The sequence below is a fragment of the Elgaria multicarinata genome, chromosome 3 (assembly GCF_023053635.1).
Source record: "Elgaria multicarinata webbii isolate HBS135686 ecotype San Diego chromosome 3, rElgMul1.1.pri, whole genome shotgun sequence".
In the NCBI taxonomy this organism is placed as follows: domain Eukaryota; kingdom Metazoa; phylum Chordata; class Lepidosauria; order Squamata; family Anguidae; genus Elgaria; species Elgaria multicarinata.
In genome coordinates, this window is record NC_086173.1 from 92049594 (window position 1) to 92069845 (window position 20252).

General features: G+C 41.5%; 1 protein-coding gene across 3 annotated transcripts in view; it reads left to right on the top strand.

Annotated features, from left to right (window-relative positions):
• The first annotated feature begins 264 nt into the window (after window positions 1-264).
• SAP30L (SAP30 like) overlaps window positions 265-20252 on the top strand; it is a 315105-nt gene continuing 295117 nt past the window's right edge. The window contains exons 1-5 of one of the 3 annotated variants that reach the window (XM_063120925.1): window positions 265-847; window positions 3803-3925; window positions 4747-4845; window positions 10846-10999; window positions 13388-16435. In XM_063120925.1, coding sequence (XP_062976995.1) covers window positions 662-847; window positions 3803-3925; window positions 4747-4845; window positions 10846-10971 — 534 coding nt within the window. In that variant the 5' untranslated portion in view covers window positions 265-661 and the 3' untranslated portion in view covers window positions 10972-10999; window positions 13388-16435. Of the gene's footprint in view, window positions 848-3802; window positions 3926-4746; window positions 4846-10845; window positions 12399-13387; window positions 16436-20252 lie in introns of those variants that run through there. The other 2 variants (XR_010025215.1, XM_063120923.1) reach the window with 2 other exon arrangements.

Sequence of the window (20252 nt, forward strand, 5' to 3'; positions counted from 1 at the left end):
TCCCTGGCCTGGCGTCCTCTCCGGCAGGGCAGATAGCGTCCGCCTGGCGAGCTCGGCGGAAGGGGCCGGCAGCCGGGCACAGCGACACGTACCGGGCTGCCGGCTCCGGAGGCTCCGAGCTGGGCAGCTTGAGGGGCGCCGTCCTCGGTCGGGCGCCCGTAGGCAGGGGGTCGGGAGACAGGAGTTGGTTACAGGCCGTGAGGGGAGAGGCGGGGGGTGTCGGTGCGAAGGCGAGGAGAAGAATAACTCCTACCCGCGCCTCTTGCACCTGCCCCTGTTGGGGTGTGGGGGGTCCCCGCTGTGTCGGCGAGGGCTGGGAAGGGCAGAGCGTGTGTATGGTCTGAGGGGGCAAAGTGAGTTTCTAAAGGAAAGGGAGCGAGGGAAGGGAACAGGCAGTTTCTAGGGGCCCCTAGTGGGGTGAGGGCGGCGTGGAAGAAGTGGAGAGTTCCTAGGGGCCCCTGGGAAGGCTATAAAGTGGAAATTGGGGGGGGGGGGTATGTTTATCAGGCAGGCAGCTTTGCAAGGTCCCCAGAAGTCTCCTTAAGGCAGGTGGGTGGCACAGGATCGGATAGGCCAGGGGAAGAGGAAAGGAGGCTGAAAGGGGCAAGGAGGGGCGCTGCCTCTTTTCGTCGCCTGTCTCCCGGGACTGCTGGGAGCTGCGATGAATGGTTTCAGCACGGAGGAAGACAGCCGGGATGGGCCTCCTACTACCCCCTTTTACGGTCAGAGCTGCTGCCTCATCGACGACGGGGACCGCTGTGTCCGCCCGGCTGGCAATGCCTCCTTTAGCAAGAGGATCCAAAAAAGTATCTCTCAGAAAAAGCTGAAACTGGATATTGACAAAAGTGTGAGTTGTTGCCACCAGCTTGCACCCAGTCCCTTGCCTTGCCAGGCTGTATTCTGTATTTTCTTTTGTGTACTCTTTCCTGGGAATAATCTGTGGTTCTTGTGTTAATCTAGTAGCTATTATACTAAAGGGTTCTAAAGTTTTGATTGCCATTTCAGGAAGCCACCTGTGTAGATGGAGACAGCATTGCTTAATAGTTGCTAATCAAAAGTTTGTTAACCTCGGTGTAATTGATAGGAGTAACCCGAAAGCTGCTATGAGTTGCAGTAAAAGCACATTACCTCTACAGTATGAATTTTGTTTCTAACATAGAGACGATTCAGTTTTTGTTATACATAATGGGTCTAAAACAGCATATGTGATCTTTAAAATTATATTCCATTGTTAGGGGGGCTTTCTTATCAAAGTTATATTGAGAGTTATTTTTCATTTAGTAAAAAAACACTTAAATACAATGAAAGATGATGATAGATATATGGGCAAAGAGAACAAAAGTTAACCAGTTTAGAGTAGAAAAGCTTTTTAGTGTCATGGCAGGTAGCATGACAACAATTGCACAAAGTTCATTATGCATGGTGGGTCAGGAAAATATTATGTAGGGGATGGGAGAGACTAGTAATGATGGAAAGACAGGATTATTGTGTCTAGTTGAAATAAGAGAGGCTGTAACCAACCTGAGCTCTTAAGGGTGAGGGCAGAGAAATCTATAATTCTATGCAAATACATAGCACAGGTATATTAGAGGACAATTGTTAAAGGGGGTGAGAAAACATCTACTTTATAGTCAAAGGCGGTACAGTGGTGTGTCTGCTAACTGGCACTGTGAATGCTGGCATTACTACAGGGAGTTGGTGTGTATTAGTAATTGACTGACAAATGTGCATCAGTAGACTTTACATGGTTGCCCTGAAACAATTCATTTAAAATCTGTCAAATCTCCAGCACTGAACTGCAGTGAAACAATCTTTTTAAAGTAAAAAATTGCAAGCATGTTTCTTTCTTGGCTAGCACCAAGCAGATTTAAGCGTTGCCAGCTAATTAGTGTGAACATTAAGTGACATCTGTCACATCAGGCATTTTAAATTGGAGCATCATTGTGTGTGGCAGTAGGGATCACTTGCATTCAGCATGGTGATATGTTAGTATTGCTCTGCAAAGCATTCCTCATTTTAAGCCTGGCTTCACTCAGAAATGTTAAACTTTAAACCCAGGTGGCCGGGGGCGGGGTGAGAGAGTAGAAAACAATTGCTGGTTTTGTCTATTTGACTACATATCATTATTGTTCTAGATATAGATTAGATTTGCAATCACAATTCCTTCCAAGCAAGCAGCTTGTCATATGCACCACACAAGAAGTCCAATAACACAAAGTTATATATAAATTGATGGTATGGTAAACTGTTTGTACTCACCTGCTAGGCTAATCTAGATGTCACAGCAACAAAGGAAGATTTTTTTTAATTATCAAGAGTCATGCTTGATGAAAGATTTAAGGGTAAGCTTCAATGGTTTTGCTTTCCTTCTATTCTGTAGATAATCACAGCTGAAAAGTGGTGTAGTGGCTAAAGTGTTGGACTGGGAGTCCGGAGATCCAGGTTCTAGTCCCCACTCGGCCATGGAAACCCACTGGGTGACTTTGGGCCAGTCACAGACTCTCAACCCAACCCATCTTACAGGGTTGTTGTTGTGAGGATAAAATGGAAAGGAGGATTATGTATGCCGCCTTAGGTTTCTTAGAGGAAAAAAGGCGGGATATAAATGTAATAAATTAATAAAAACTGTGAATACTAGAATGACCGTAAAAGAAAAATGTGAAACTGATGGCATAAAAAGTGTATATGATGGGGGATATAAATGTAATAAATTAATAAAAACTGTGAATACTAGAATCACCGTAAAAGAAAAATGTGAAACTGATAGCATAAAAACTGAATACTAGAATGACCGTAAAAGAAAAATGTGAAACTGATCGCATAAAAAGTGTATATGATGGGGGGGGTGTTTTGATGTTTTTAAGAAATCATACACTTATGCGTATCAGTATGTGGTCAGAGCTAAGTGCCCACTAAGGAAATGAATTCCTTGCAGGCAAATATTAAAATGATCACTTGGGCAAGAGTAATGAATCTTGTACTTGAATCAATTCTACAGTCTCATTAACTCAACTTGAATTCGTTACGTAGGTAAATAAAGCATAATTGCTTACTTGCAGGCTTGTTTCACAACAAATCCAAACACTGATTACATATAAAAAATGAGTTCTGTTAACATCTTCAGTTATTTCCAGAGGGATAGTCCTCTTAATGTATTAAACCAAACACAGAAAAAAGTCTTTTTTACACTTTAAAAACTGATTATTTCATAAGCTTTCATGGACTAGAGCCCACTTCACCAGATGCATCTTATTATTATGTTAATTGTAATGCTCTGGAAACAATGAAATTGTGCTCCAGTTTCAAATTGTGACTAATGAACTTTTTTCTACTTCTTCATCTGAGCTGCATTTGAGCAGCTATAGCCTCATAATTCAGTGATGTCCATAAATTTAGTTAAGTCCATACATTTAAAAAGTTACAAGTAGTAAGCTTGGGATAACTCAGGGATGAGGAACTTGCTGGAGGACCTTTCCTTAACTTTGGCTTTTAGTTCTACTACAATGAAGCAGCTTGCCACACAGCAGCCCAAAGACATTTTTTTTAAAAAAAAGAGGACTACCTTTTCCCGCATACATAGGGGACAGAGCAAGCCCTGGTGATATTAAATGGGTTGATGTATTCTACCACACAGCTTCTTGATGCTCCACAGCACATAAGTGAACAGATGAACACTTAAAAAAATAAAATTCCTAAACTGCTGTACAGGTTTCCACTTGTTTTATCATTGACTTGATTGTTCTCATTTGCTATATTTTGACTTCTATGCCTTTTAACTCCCATGTTGTCTTTTAATTCTTAGGTAAGACACTTGTATATATGTGACTTCCACAAGAACTTCATTCAAAGTGTTCGAAACAAAAGGAAAAGAAAGACCAGTGATGATGGGGGAGACTCTCCTGAACATGAAATAGATGTCCCAGAGGTACAAAACATCATTATTGTTATTGTAATAATAATATTGCTAAAATCAGTGCTGGCGATTGGTTGAACATGCAATTTTAAGTTTGGAAAAAGAAAAAAGTTTGGATAAACAGAATAAAGTTTTAGGGCACAATCCTATGCATGTTGAGACAGAAATAACTCATAAAACATCCAGCACACCCTAGACAGCAATAGGATTTCATCTTTAATCTTGTAGGACAGCGGTTCTCAACCTGTGGGTTGGGACCCCTTTGGGGGTCGAATGACCCTTTCACAGGGGTCGCCTAAGACCATCGGAAAACACATATTTCCGATGGTCTTAGGAAACTGTATTGACTGAACTATGTCATGTATCATCTTTTGTATTATTAAAGCTATTGTTATGTATTATTTTCATTAGCAAACCTTCCCATGACAATGGATCGTGTAGAGAAGAACGAAAATAATTTTATGGTTGGGGGTCACCACAACATGAGGAACTGTATTAAAGGGTCGCGGCATTAGGAAGGTTGAGAACCACTGTTGTAGGAGGACAGCCAACAGCCGTTCACTGTCTTACAAAGGTTAGCTAGGAATAATGTGTTATCACTGCATGCACATGTTCACAATAATCCAGAGAGTGCTCACAAAATTGAGGGACCATTCTGTGATAGTACATTGGAATAAGGTTCTCCTAGAGTTCACTGTTTGTATGCCAGTTACCTGTTTTGTGAATCCTGGGCTGGAATTGATTGCTTTAAAATGGGGCATGCATTTCTTCATAGGGTAGATATGTGTTTTAAAGTTGACTTTCCTTTGTAAATCATGCCATCTATTTTGCAGGTTGATTTGTTTCAACTTCAAGTAAACACACTGCGCCGGTATAAAAGACATTACAAGTTGCAAACCAGACCTGGCCTCAATAAAGCTCAACTGGCCGAAGTAAGTTGGCTGCGAGGTTTCTGTGCTTTCATCTTATGGAAAATGCTTTCTCATCCAGAGCGAAGGAGACATCCAACATGGGTTAACCCCTCCCACTGCCCAGGTCAGGCAAGGAACATGTGACCAAACTTTTTGCCTTGGTCCTGGCCCAGCCAGCCAGTTCATTCCTTGCCTTTGCCCAGGTCAGAGCTTGTTCTTATCTCTCCTCAATAATCTCCTTTCCAGGCCTCATTTTTCTTTCAAACCATGTTCCACCTCTTCCTTAACAAACATTTTCTTTCTTTCTAGTTTAGTCCTTTCTCTTCTTTAAAAACAAACAGAGAAGAAAAGATTTTGCTGACCTTTTTCTGGCTCTTCTGACTTTTCACCACAAGGTGGCACCACCTAGCAAGAAGAGCTCCAGACATAGTAAAGGAAAAGAATGGGTGTGGTCAGCAGGGCATGTTAGAGTCCTTCAGAATCCAGCGTCTCTCACAGGGTGCCACCCCTGCTCGACCTTGAGGAGTTGATGGTCACTGCTGCCTCTGAAGGTGAGGAGTTGATGGGTGGGCCCGTAACACCCAGGCATAGCCGGCACCAGGGCCCCCATAGCAACTGCAGCACAGCAAGCAGGTTGGAGTGCAACCCTTGTGGAACTGGATGACGTGGGATCTCGCACCTGCACCCTCTCCATGGTTCCTGCGTCGGAAGAGGCTGACCCAGCAACAATTGGGGTGAGTTTGTGATGTGGAACGTAAGCATTCCTTGGGGCCCTGGGAGCAGGAGGAAGCTGCTTTCTCGCCAAAAAATCAGTTTCATTTTCCCAGGATTGTACAGCCTGCTGAACAACAGCCCCTTCTTCCCCAGGATCAGGCCTTGTTAAAAACAATTCAACAGGCCATTAGAAGTAAATTAGCTCTACTCCCGATCAACGAAAGGGATTTTAAAAATGCAGGGAAAGGACTCCCTCCTCCTCCAGTTCTTCTCCTGCGCCAAAGAATAAATAAAAGAGAGTACTTCAAGACAAGCACTCCAAGATGTCTGATAAAAATAAATTGCCTGCATCTTCTGCTGAATCAGCCCGTGATTCCCACCCTCACCTCACAGTCAAGGGAAAACATAAATCAAAGGGGATCTGAGCACGCTTCTGACTCAGATTCTCTAGTTTTCCCAGATGAATGGTCAGGTGAATGGGACAATGATGATTTCCTTCCTATTCTATCTAACCTCTGGCTTCCCTGAAAATTAATTCCTCTCAGGAAACAACTAAGCAGCCTTCCAGTAGTAAAGCATTATTTCCAGATCCTAAACCAGCTAACCGTGAGATACCTTTTCCTTCTTCTTTTTTTTTTTTTTTTTTTTTTTTTGAAAAGTTGGTTAAAGCTGAATGGATGGCTCCCTGCCAAAGCAAAAGAGGTTCCAGTGTAGCTCAAAAATCCTACTCCTTACTACAGCCAATTATGGAAGAACTTAAGGTTCCTGTAGTTGATGCTCTGATGCAGCCTTACTTTCAGGAGCCATAAATCCTAAAGATGGAGACTCCCCCCTCAAGGAACCTAGTGAAAAACGTATTGAAGCAATTCTGGAAAAGGCTCATGAAGCTACAGCTTGTGTTCTCTGTGCCTCCTCTGTCTCCTCAGCCACACTCCTGTGGGTTGAAGATATTTCTCAATTATACAAAACAGACATCTTTATTTCAGGTGCTACACAGGATTCCATGATATTTGCGGCACATTCCACTGCTTCAACCACAGTAACAAGGCATTTACTGTGGTTGAAGCAGTGGTATGTGGATGCTTATTCCAAAGGAAGCCTAAGCACAGTTCCTATCACAGGAACAAATCTATTTGGAGAGGACGCCCTCAAAATCATTCTAGTGGAAGCCAAGTATAAGAAGAGGGCTATGCCCTCTGTCTTGAAGAGGGATGACAGGAGGTTCTCTAATCAAACTCCCTCCTCTTCTTCCTTTCGTTCCTTCAGATCTCCATTCAGTTCATCCTTTCAGCCATGCAATGATGAGTTCACAAAGCCCACCTGGTCTAGAACCAGGTTCCTGCCTATATCTCAGACTTCCAACCTGAGTAGATCAGGCCTGCCCCAATCCTCCAAAGCCCCTCGGCAACAATTCTAACTCCCTTCCTGCACCTGTCAGAGGAAGGCTACAACACTTCCTTCACACGTGGAATCAACAGCACCAGACACCTGGATTCTCAACAGTATACAACATGGCTATTTCCTGGAGTTTCACTCCACTCCCAAGAACAGGTTTCTTCCCTCTCCATTTTCCAGTTCCATTCACAAACAACTGATGGCAGCAGCAATTGCCCATCTCCAAGAGATAGGAGCAATAGAACCTGTTCCACCTCCCAAGCACTTCCAGGTGGTATACTCCATTCTCTTCCTAGTCCCCAAGAAGGGAGGGCCCTCCTGGCATGCCATATTGGATCTGAAACACCTGAAAAGGTTTGTGGCATACTGCAAATTCAGGATGGAGACCCTCCAGACTATCAAGGAGGCTCTGGGTTGGGGATTACCTTTTTTCCATAGATCTTATGGTGGCTCATTTTCATATCTCCATTGCTGCACAACACTGGAGATTTCTCCAATTCAGCTACAAGGGGCACCATTTTCAATTCAGGGCAATGCCCTTCGGCCTGGCATCGGCTCCAAGAGTATTTCCCAAGCTAATGCTAGCAGTGGTAGCCCACCTCAGACTCAAAGCCATTCACATTTATCCCTATCTGGACAATCTTCTAAGGTCCCTATCACTGACAAAGGCTCGTGCAGATCTACAGATCACTGTGTCTTGTCTCCAAGATCATGGTCCTTGATAAACTTCTGAAAGAGCCACCTCCAACCCTCCTGATTACTTATCCGCCTGGGGGCAGTTTTCGACACCTCCAAAGGAATAATCTCCCTGGCCCCAGACAGGTTATCCAAGATTCGTTAGGTAGCAAAGTCTCTCCTTCAAGCTTGCTCAGAAGATATATGTTCCATGCACAAGGATTAGGTCTCATGATATCCTGTTCAGGGATCATCCCGTGGGCGAGGTTACATTCCAGACACCTGCAATGGCTGCTGCTTCCTATTCAGACTGAAATAATCCACAGACGCCACATCAAAATCAGTTAGTCAGAACTTCTCTTCTCTGGTGGAGGACACCACACAACATAGCAAAGGGCGCTCCCATTCAGGAACTCTGTCATATCGTTGTTACCACAGATGCCAGCACCCTTTTGGGCCCGAAGACCTTGGTTCTCCCAAATCCTACAACTGGTAGAGTCATACCCCTGGTTTCTTCCATTGATGCCTGACCTTCTCACACAAGGCCCAGTGTGGTATCTGGACCCGAAATGGCTGTACCTTGCCATCTAGCTACTGAATGATGCACCCTCTTCTCCCTAGGCTAGTCAGCCAAGGTGAAAAACACTATCTTCTCTTCAAGGAAACTATCCACCGATTGAATATATGGAACAACTTGGAAGACATTCATTTGTTGATGCAGGAGAAAACATGTAGATCACAAGATGCAGGAATCAAAGAGTTGCTCCTTTTCCTTCAAGCAAGGCTAGATATGGGAGTCAAAGCAAATACACTTTGCAGGCAAGCTACAGCTCTTTTTTCTGTCGTTTTCAAGCCCTGTGATAAGCCACTTAGTGTGCATCCAGACCTTAAACCATTCCTCAAAGGATCATCATTCCTCAAAGGATCATTTGACCGTTCCTATCGGTCTCTTCCGCCAAGACCCTTATTCATGCTTTGGTTATTTCTCGTCTGGATTATTGTAATCTTCTGTTGACCGATCTTCCTTCTTCTCATTTGTCTCCATTGGTCTACATCATTCGGCGGCTAGGATAATTTTCTTGGCTTGTCATTTTGATCATGTCACCCCGCTTCTAAAATCCCTCCACTGGCTCCCTCTCTCTTATAGAATCCAATACAAGCTGCTGCTGCTTCCTTTTAAAGCCTGTCATGATCTGGCTCCTCCCACCTTTCGTCCCTTATTTCACTTCATCGCCCTGCCCGTGCCCTCTGCTCCAATAACACCACGTCTCTTACCTGCCCAAGAGTTTCCACATCTCTCGCTCGTCTTCGCCCATTTTCGCTCGCTGCCCCCTGTGCCTAGAATTCTCTTCCAGTGCATTTGCGGACCACGACATCATTTTCTGTTTTTAAATCTCGCTTGAAACATTTCTTTTCTTGAAAGCTTTTTAACCATAGTGTGGTCATGCTAGTCTATATTTAGTTTTAATGTCCCTACCCCTATTGGTTATTTCCCTCCCTCCCCTGTCTGTTACAGTGATTTTAGATTGTAAGCCATATGGCAGATTGTCTTGTTTTGTTTTATTCTGTACAGCGCCATGAAAATTGATGGCACTTTATAAATAAATACTATTAATAATAATAATAATCACTTACCTTCCCTCCTGTTATACATCATTTTCCCACGTGGAACCGCAATATAGTAGCTTTTGTACATCCCATGATGGATGTCTCCTTCGCACCGGATGGGAATTGAAAGTTGGGTACTTACCGTGAAGTTCCATTCTGATCCAGTGCACAGCAGACATCCATACAGGCATTTATTACAATTTTTCTCATGGAGTGTGCCAACACCCAGAGGGTTTTTTCCTCTCTTCTGAATTACTGTATTAACAGCTCCTTAATAGTTACTTTGTCCAAATGCTCTGCTAGAAAGGAACTGGCTGGCTGGGAGGAGCCACAGAGGCAAAAAGCTTGGTCGCATGTTCTTTGCCTGCCTGGGCAGTGGGAGGAGTTAACCTATGATGGATGTCTCCAGCATACCAAATCAGAATCAAACTTCACGGTAAGTTCCTAACTTTCCATTTTCCTTCACCAACCAAACATACTTGTTTTTAATACTGATCTCATAGTTTAAACTAGTTGTGTTCAATAGCGCCTACTCATTTTCAGTATGTCATCACTGCCTTCAACTGTATACTTATTCTTCTCATAGGGAAAAATATAGAAGGCCTTGGAATGCAACTTCAGTTTATAAGTTAGGATGATTTTCTCCATCTTTCCTTCTACTGTCATTCTATTAAAAACAAAAAAACACCTACAGCCAGCAAATAAAATTGCCTGTTTGTTTGTGCACGTTATGGTCATACAACATAGCTTCTGATGCCACATCAATACATGTGATGACTTACATTTAACTTAGTTTAGGGGCACAGGACCTCTTTCACCCCGAGGACTGAATTCCATTTTGGCGAAGTCTTCAGGAGTTGCACTCCAGTGGTGTGTGGGGCTAAAAGCAAATGAGAGGAGCCAAAAACCAAAAATGCCAGCATGTTTTAGCTTTTAAAGCTCTTGCTGCCTGTAACTAAGCCTTAGGAGAGGCATTTCAGCCTTTTAGAATGGGAGGGGGGAACTGCTCAAGGAACCAGGAAACCACCAAACAACCAGTATTTGGGGGGAAAGGGATGGGGCCTTAATGGGAACCCTGGAGGGCTGGATTTGTCCCCTGACCCTGAGGTTCTGCATCCTTGGTCTAAGTTAAAAATATGACTTTTCTGTTCAGAAGAGATGCAGATTATTCTGTTGTACACATAACTAGCAATTGAGAGCATTTAAAGTGCTTCATGTTCATTTAATCTCAGTAATGTGTACAACAGCCCTGTGTACAACAGTTGTCTTTGGGTGATTAATATTCATGTGTCTCTTAAAACAAATTTGGAGGAGTTTGTGGAGAGATTTCTTCATAACCGGTAATCCTCTTCAGCTCAAGTTTAAAATGAACTTTATTTTTTATTAACTGCAGGACAATAATTTTCTCAAGAGCTTTTATGAGATTGCTTTATATGGACAAAACTTAATTGGTACAAGGATGTATCCTTAGGATATAGCAATGACTTTTCATTAGTATTCCATAAAAAAAAAAGATCAAAAGACAATCCAAACATATCTGATATGCAATAGAACTTGGAGAGCTAGTTATGTGAAAACCATGGACCATATGCTAACTCCATAATTCAAGGTGTTCTAATTTCCTTTCAGACTGTCAGTCGCCACTTCAGGAACATCCCAGTGAATGAAAAGGAGACACTTGCTTACTTCATCTACATGGTAAAGAGTAACAAGAGCAGATTGGATCAGAAGTCAGAAAGTAGCAAACTAGAATGAAGACTAGGCAGATTTTGGACACAAGCAGGTGTGATATTAAAAAAGCATCAGGTGCATTATAAATATATTTTTAACTGCTAAAATACTTTTTTGTAAATTAAAGTGTACACTAGAAAATAATGTGGAAAATCTTGGTCCAGGATATTAGAATACATGATTACAGAATGTGTGTGAAGACTTCAGCAATTTCAAAGTCTAACATCTGACTGTGTAGGGATAAATCAAGGTGCTAAAGACAATGACTTTTCAAGAGGATTGAAAAATGTTTTGATTATAATATAAGCCACACACAGGATGAGTTTGGCATTCTTGGACTGGATCATATCATTTCCATACAGTACTAATTGGCACAGATCAGGCATAGCACTGGAGTTCTGATTCAGAAATCTTAGTCTGTGACTCACCACTTTTGCACCACACGGTTTTATTTGTTTTGAGTTTAAATGTCTCACATTTTCATGAGTGCTAAGAGGTCTCTCAAGTGTAGGGGGGGTTGATAGAGGAATAGTAAAACTGGCCAGCCTTGCTTATTTGCTATTCTCTACTTGAACCTTTTGTGTGTGTTTTTAATTTACAGAAGTTCAATGTTAAATATTTCAGTACTTCAAAATAAGTTGTTGTTTAACAGCTCGTACCATAAAGACATTCTGCCTTCTGTTATTTTAGTGTTCAGTGTATAGATTTTGATTTGGCCATGATGCTAAAAATGGCTTAACTTAAGTTGCCATGGGCCTGCAAATATGTGAAACGCCAGATGAAGTCTGTAACTGGGTGTTGTTCATAAGCCACTTGGTTTTAGTCTCAATCTGATCTTGACAAGGCAAATAGCTGTTAGGCAAACCACTCATATTAATGGCTATCTGATGTTCTGAGTTTTGAATGCACACAATGCAGAATAGCAGTTAGGTTTTCAGTATTCATGAATATGGCTTGGTGTTGGTGGCAGCTTCTGTGTTTCCTTATTTTTCACAATGAGAACTAGAACCAAACCATTCGCTTCTAGACATCTTTACCTGAATTGTGCATTAACAAACTGGGAACGGTTACCATTGTTTAAACGTTATGCTGCTGCCACCCACCTTTCGCAAATCCAGAACTCCAGTGTATATACATATAACTTTCCCACTTACTTCATTGGAACAAGCAGCATTATGGTGTAAAACAGGCCCCCAACTTGTGGCCTACCAACCTTGACCTGGTACTTAACATCTTCCTTCCCTTCCCTATCTTTGCAGTCCCAGGCAGACAGCACAAACACATTTTTTAGCTTCTTGTAGGCTGCCTTACATGGATGGTGAACTGTTCTGTGCTGGGTATTTCACAAGTTACTCAGGCACGACCTAAAATAAGCCTTTACCCAAAGGGCAGTAAACTTCGAAACCATCAGCACTATGTCAGTCCTTTGCTACTGTAGTTCTTGACTTTGTTTTTTTTTTTAAAAAAAAAAAAAAAAGCTATGTCACTGAAATCAGTTGGTCTTGTGCCTAATGGTGTGTAACATGCCAACAATCTGCTCCAAAAATGATTTCTCAAGTGATAAGGTGATAGGTAAGAATTCAAGTGTCTTACAGCATTCTATCAGTAGGTTTCAATCTCCAAGTTTCAATTACGTTTTGGTGAATGATTGTGTGGAAAGATGCTGCTTAATTCAATACTATATTTATTTGTTGTACAACCATATAGGGAAGAAACCGTACCCTCTTTAGATTGACAAAGAGTAGTATCCTACTGTGCCTATGACGTTCGCGTAAAGCAATCATTGTGCAATGTTACTAGCACTTGCTAGGGCAATGGGAAAAGGCAGCAATTTGCTCCTGAAATTCAGCAGCAAATCACCACTTTTTCCCCATTGACCTAGCAAGTGCTAGTTATATTGTGCAAGCATTGGTTTATGCTAGCACATCATCATTAGCACTAGCACTGGGGCACAGTTGGATACTACCCATAGTATGTGAAAAGCTAACCCAGTGTTCTTCGCTGTTTTTCAAGCAGAAGCCACTTTGGCTCCAGGTACTGTCACATGGGGGCCTTTTCCATACTGCTACTCTTCCTCCTCTGGTCAAGTGGGGACATGATGCCTCTCCTCCCCATCCCCTCCACGTCATCCAAGCCAGGCCTCATCAGTCAGCCCCAAGGCATGCAAATTCTGACAGATTTACATTATCCTTGGTTTGGAATGGATCTTTTTCTCACCACTGAGAGGGTGCTCTCTTGTACTTCAGTGCTGTAAAATCACCCATGGTCCACATTGTTCTTGCTCTCTTCTTTCCTGTACCGTCAGTTTCTCCTCCCTGCCTGCACAGTGCATCAATGCAACTAGCCAGTCACGTTGCTTTTTGCTTCTTGGGCTTTCGCTGCCCACAAACTAAATAGCTGTTTTTTTCTTGTGTTTCCCTTTTTCTCTTGCACCTTACAGTTGAAGAGGCAGGCACATGTGCAAAGCCTCCTCTAGTAGCCCAGATTGCAACAGTCGGCCCAACGCTAAAGCAAATAAGAAAGCAAGGCTAAAAAGCCCTTTCCTAGGGTGAACAGCTACTGCAAAAAAGAGACTGGTTGAAAGCCACGCTTGAGGTTACTAGGAGCTGCCAGTGGCCTTTAGGTCTTGCAGTGAAGAACTCTAACCTAACTTGTGTCTCAAAGAATACACAGTTCATAGGCAACCATTTATCAGTGTTTATTTCAGTTGAAAATAGATATTCAAGAAACATGGATACATATCAAGATATTTTCAGGCAGACTCATCCTAGGATGTGTACATTTAGTACATATTTTGCACTTAGCATACGTATGAATAAGTAAATGAAAAAAATACTGAAATATTTCAGATTGTTACCACTTTCCCTTTCAGTGAAAGAATGAATTAAAATAGCCATCAGATCAGTGAAATAATCTTTCTAATTGAAGGCTTAAAGAAATAGTCTTTAATTTTTTTCTGTGGCTTCCAAATAATTCAACTTTGCAGCCTGATGACCATAGCAAAATGCCCCTCAGAGAGTAGCACCAAATGCCTCACTTCTAGACCAAAAATGTAAACCTTATAATGTTGTAGTGTCAGGGCTTATTTTTTAAAGCAAATGACTGAGAGTTTCAGCCGCCAACATCAAAATGACTCGACTTTAAAATCTAGTGGCACAAGCTGTCTTTTCAGGAGCTGCTTTGGAGATTAAATCAAGGAAACAGGTTTTCCCAAATGGGTTAATTGGTGGGAAATATGATTGTTATACTTTATACAAGAAAATTAATATTTTCAGGGTTTAAAACTATTTGTTGAGATTAAGGAATCTCACCATCGGATCTGACAAACTGAATCCTGTTGTCTTTTAGAGACATCTGTATATGCCTTATTCTCAGCTAGACCAACAGATGTTGAGCAAATGTCTTGGTGGATAGTATGGGCCATTTTCATGGCTTACTGTGCTAGAAACTAATCCTGTTAGCAATATCTATATTCAGGGAGAAGCCTGTGGTTCTTGAACATCTTGTGTAGAATCACCAAAAATGCCACAATGCAGTTGTTTCATATAATGGCAGATTATGCTGCATGCCATTTAAGGAAACCTTTCAATTCCTTGTGGTTTTAATAAAACCTTCATCAGCATTTTTGAGCTTCAAAGGGTATGAATCCTTAAGCAATCGCTAAAATTAATAGAATATGTGGGAACAGAGTCACATTGACATGTTCATTCATACAAACTGGTGGGTTGTGTTTTATCTTGATTATAGTCAAATACAAGTTTTATCTAGGTTTTAAGCTGTTCAGCAATGAACTTTGGCCTGGGAGTAACTGTTTTCATACTTAAGATTTAGTAGTGGAAACATATCAGACCACAACTGTACTGAATGGAACTTCAAACCAAAATATCGGTTTGAAACTTTCAGACCCATTTAAGGATTCACTTAAAACTAGAAGGGCCATTTTTTTGTTTTTGTTTTTTTGTTTTAGAGGGCTTTGCATCAGAGCCGAAGACCTTAATGTGGCACATCTTCTATAATGAGGTTAACTTAATCAAAGATGGTGGTCCTCAGTGCATTAGCTGTTGTACTAGTAGTTATAGCACAATAATTTTTGTTCATGCCTTGAATTGAATGAAGGAAAGAGCAAAGGGAAGGGTAATGTGCAATGACAATTGTAATTCTGGTATTACACTTTTATGAATATGTGGTACTGTTCATAAAGCAGTCAGACCCTTTTGAGAGGGTGTCTTGCCCTGTTGGTTCAGTTTCCTATATTAAATGCAAGTAATGTCATAAATTATTATTCGGAAGGGACCATCTTGATGTCCTCACATATTTGAGTCTTGGATTCACAAGTCTAAATCAAACATTGGTTTCTGCCACCTGAAAGATTTGTCAGTAAAAAACTTTTATGTAGGCCAGCAAAGCATTTTTAAGCCAAAGTAGCCCATGGCAAGAGTATTTTTCTGACTTTGAAAGCAGAATAAAAAGAGCCATGAGCAAGATATATCAGAAATGCAGCTGTTGGTGACTTGCCTGAGAGAGCTCTATTAAACAGTATTCTAAATTTTATATAATAAGTAGATTAGCCAAATGCAAATATGTGGGGGATGGGAGGAGGGAATTGGGAACCTTGCACTTTACCTTGTGTTTATAAATCCTAATGTAAATAAGATGGAGATGTGGCTGGAAGATAACATCTTGATAAAGGTGTCACTTCACCCTGTGCATTGAGATGAGGGACTGCAGAATCATTTGAAAACAAGCATTTCACTGCCCTCAAAACTGATTAAACGGTCGTACTATGATGAAGCAGAATATAATTTGTCCCTCAGTTGTGGTATTCCACCTGCTCTGTTGTGATTCTACATGTGTTGGGCTTTTATTCTTTAAAGGTGATAATTAATGGTGCAGGGTAATTTTTGCTCTTCTGTAGAATTTATTCTCATCAGTTCCTTAATTAGATGTTAAATTTCTGCTGTTTTTGGAGGGGAAGGGGCTTATGCCTTAAACTCAGATTTTTAATGAAATAAGATTTATGAGATGTTTAGCAATAGTGTTTTTTTCTGCAGTTAATTTTTTACATCTTTCAAGCATAGGCTTATGAAGTTTGCCTTTTATTGCATTGCCTTTGTTCTCCTTTGTTGTCCTCCTGCACAGTAGACAAATACGAACACATAGTGACTAATGTGTTTTTACACCCCTTTGACTTGTAACAAACTTACTGGAAGAAAACAGCTGCCTTTCCATTCATTCGTTGTGGTGGGTCTTCATGTCTTGTACTGATCTTTATGCCAAATGTTTTGGGTAAATTTGTATTTTTAATTGTGAAATATAACTGTGTACCCTTAAAGCAATCTAGTAACTTATAGTGGAACTGTAGAATTCTTTTCTCGGAGATGTATAGTGCATCCTTCCACTGTGTATATGACTTAAAACTATGTACTGTTGGACAAAGATATAAATGCCTGAGATTCATTTCTAATAAATGATCAGTTGAGCAACCAAATGCATTGTTTCTCTATTGTAGTCCTTTGATGTGTCAGGCACTCAACTCTTCTCCACATCCTGGCATTTTCTGTATATTTTAAAATGAAAGTAAACTAGCATATTTTTGAAGACACAGCGTCTGCCTTTCTGAAACCCTCTGAAGAGAGCTCATGAAGATTCAAGAAGGTCCAGATTCTGTTCTGGTTTCTTCAGAGGGAATCCCAATTCACCCTTGGAAACCAACAAATCTCCCCAAAGTAATCTGATTGGATTCAACTGAATCTGATGCACAACTATACAAAACTTATACAAAACTAGCTAATGGATCTGGCTTTGCATGGGTGAAATACTCCTTAGTTGGACTGTGACCTTGTCACGTCTGCCACCTAGTGAGTAAAGATAGTACTGCAGGCTTCTGACCCACAGACACATTTATGTTAATGAGTTTTAAAACCAAATATTCTTCATGAATTTTCCTAATATCCTTTTACAGTCACCCAAGTTGGTGGCCACCACTACATCTTGTAGCTAATTCTGTAGTCCATGCCCTGCATAGTAGAATTTTGTCTATTCAAAATCTCCCACCATTCAGCTCTATTGGATGCTCCTGTCTTCTCCCTATCTACTTTCTCTACACCATGCATAACTGTGTACACCTCTATCATGTTGCCCCCTTACTTGCCTTTTTCTAAGTTAAAAAGCCCCAAAGGTTGTAGTCTTTCCTCACAGAGGAGTTGGTCTTGGATTCTGATTACTCTGGTTGCCCTTTTCTTCACCTTTTTCATGATGTGGTGATCAGAGCAGTACACAGTATACCACGTCATGATATTGCCCGTAACACCCCGCAACAAGACATTTGCCTTTTTCACGGAAGTTGCATGCTGTGTCAATGTTTTCATCAAGCTTTCCACCGCAGCCATAAGATCCCCAGTCTGTCAGCGCCAGCTGAGACCCCATCAGCATATACATGGTACATTGATTTTTTTGTCTCAATGTACATTACTTTACACTTGCTTACATTGAACTGAATTTGCCCTGTTGATGCCCACTCCCTGGCTTGAGATCTTTTTGGTGCTCTTTACTGCATCTCTCTGTTAAAAGGACTCTAAATAATTTGGTTCATCAGCAAACTTCTCCACCTCATGCTCACCCCTAATTCCTGATAATGTATGAAGAGGTTTTAAAAGCCCTGCTCCTGATACAAATTCTGCCAGCAGGATTCCTCTGCCTCTTGCTGATGGAAGGATCCCTGTCTATGGGAGGCAGACTCGGGATCCATGTTTTAGAAGCAGTTTAAAAGGTTGGATCAGGCTTCTCCAAACTGTTACCCTCCAGGTGTTTTGGACTACAACTCCCAACATTTCCAGCCAGCATGGCCAATGACTTTCTTGGAATGCTGGGATTTACAGTCCAATACATCTAGACAGTACTAGTTTGGGGTACAGTGCTCTATGCTTTTTTGCCATAAGAGGGCAGTATAATCTAAGCAACTCAGCTGGTTGTGCATATAAGGTGGTACAGCTTTCTCCTTTGGCTACAGCTCTGATTTGCTGATTGGGTGAGGAGCATTTTCCGCAGCTGTTACAAGGACCACAGCTATTTTCCTGTCACAAGTGGCGTTCTTTCCATAGAAGCAGTTGTACTTGTCAGATACTGGAAGTACGATTAAGGGATGTGAATGTTGTTAAAGAAAAAAGATTGACTCTTTTTTTAAAAATAGCCTGTTTGAGAATGAAATGGAACATTACAATGGATTGGATCCCTGAAGGAGTCTATCCTTTCCATAACGTTTGATAAAAACTAGGCTTTGATTTCTCTCTCTCTCTCTCTTTCTCAACACCCCTGTTATAAAGGGCAGATTGGAGGATAGTGGAGAATGTAAAAGGGGATTTAATGGTTGGGTGTGTGTTTTATCGGCAATCTGTTATCAAATAAGATTGACTATTAGCACAGTCTTATGATTTTTGGCAGTGTGCACAATGAGGGATGACTAATGAGCTTTGAGAACTACAAACTCAATCACAGCTTTCAAAACTCAGCTAAAAACTTTTCTTTTCCCTATAGCTTTTAAATATTGAGTTTGTTCTAACTCCATACTGTTAGCTTCACCCTACCCGGTGCCTGTTTACACTTCCCTGTGCCTGTTTGCATTCTCCTTCCCTCTTTATTGTTTACTACAACTTTATTAGATTGTAAGCCTATGCGGCAGGGTCTTGCTATTTACTGTGTTATCTGTACAGCACCATGTACATTGATGGTGCTATATAAATAATAATACTAATAATAATAATAATAATAATAATAATAATAATAATAATAATAATAATAATAATAATTCAAGAGCTGGAGTTGAGTTCACACCTCTATTGTTTTGGATTACAACACCCATCAGCTCTAGCTAGCATAGCCAATGGTCAGGAATGCTGTGAGTTGTAGTCCAAAACCAGGGTCATAGCTAGACGCTTCTGCACCTAGGGCAGACTTAACCATCTGTGCACTTCTCCCACCATCACCACCTTCAAAGTCTTCAGCAAAAATTAACATGACAGTTTTAGAACTCTGGATCTGGACTTTTCTTGGCCCCAGTGGTATAGTGGTAGATTCTGAAGTGCAGGCACTTCAAAAGCTGTCCCCGTAGCCATGCCCCCCAAGGAGAAACTAAAATTGCAGGCAATGGTGTGAATCCCTACCAACAAACCAGTTCTAGCAGTTTCCATCTCCATCAGGAGCAGGTTGCTCTACCAGTTTCCATCTCCATCAGTGTTTTCTAAAGCTAATGGGTCTAAATTGTCCACCCTAAAATGCTTTGCATTACAACAGGGAACAATTTGTTGTTGCTGGGAAAATTCATTTCCTCCCAGTTACTGTGATGATTGAAGCTAAGTTCAGAGAGAACAGGAAAGGAGGGTTGGTGGCAGATGACATCAGCATCCCTGCTAATAAAAAAGTACCACCACTGCACTCCTGGCTCTGTTAGACCACTGACCAGCCCTTGTTCTGCCACCGTGCCCAATCCCACACCAGCTGGGCAAGTTGCCCTCCTTGCCTTACCATAGCTATGGCCTTGCAGTAACTATATCATGGGTGCCCCGGGCAGCAGGAGCCTGTGGCATGGAGGGAGAATCTGTGGGCCTGGCTATGGCACATAGTCACAGGTTTACACTCCTTCCAGTTTCTCCGGTGCTGTGTTGCTGCCTTTTTCTCAACTCCAGGGAAAAATCATTCCGAGCAACACAGAACTGCATCTTTATTTAGTGCACAGTAGAGCACAGCACTACCGCATTTCAATCGGACCTAAGTTGCCAAAAGAACTTGGCCACCACATCTAGACTGTTTTAAAACATGGCCAGACTCATTACATAATTGAGTTTTCTTGCCTCTGTTTCTGCATAGGTATGCGTAACCTCTGCAAGCAACAGCTTTGGCTCAAAAAACATAATCCGTATCCAAGTTATTTTGCTGACCAGATAATATGAGGATGACTCCTCTGAACCTTTCCACAAGGCATGTCATCGACTTGGAATGTGAAGCATACCTAGTATATTGTAATATGTGTAATGCAATATAACTGGTTTGTTGTAGTTACAGTGCATCAAATTTTATTTTCTGAAAGCCTCCATTTCATTTTAGAAATACATACTTAGCCCTAATTGGTGTAAGAACTTAAGAAGAGCCCTGCTGGATCAGACCAAGGGTCCATCTAGTCCAGCATTGTGTTCACACAGTGGCCAACCAGCTGTCAACGGGAAACCCACAAGCAGAACATGACTACAGCAGCACCCTTCTGCCCATGTTCCCCAGCAATTGGTGTACATAGGATTACTGTCTCTGCCATT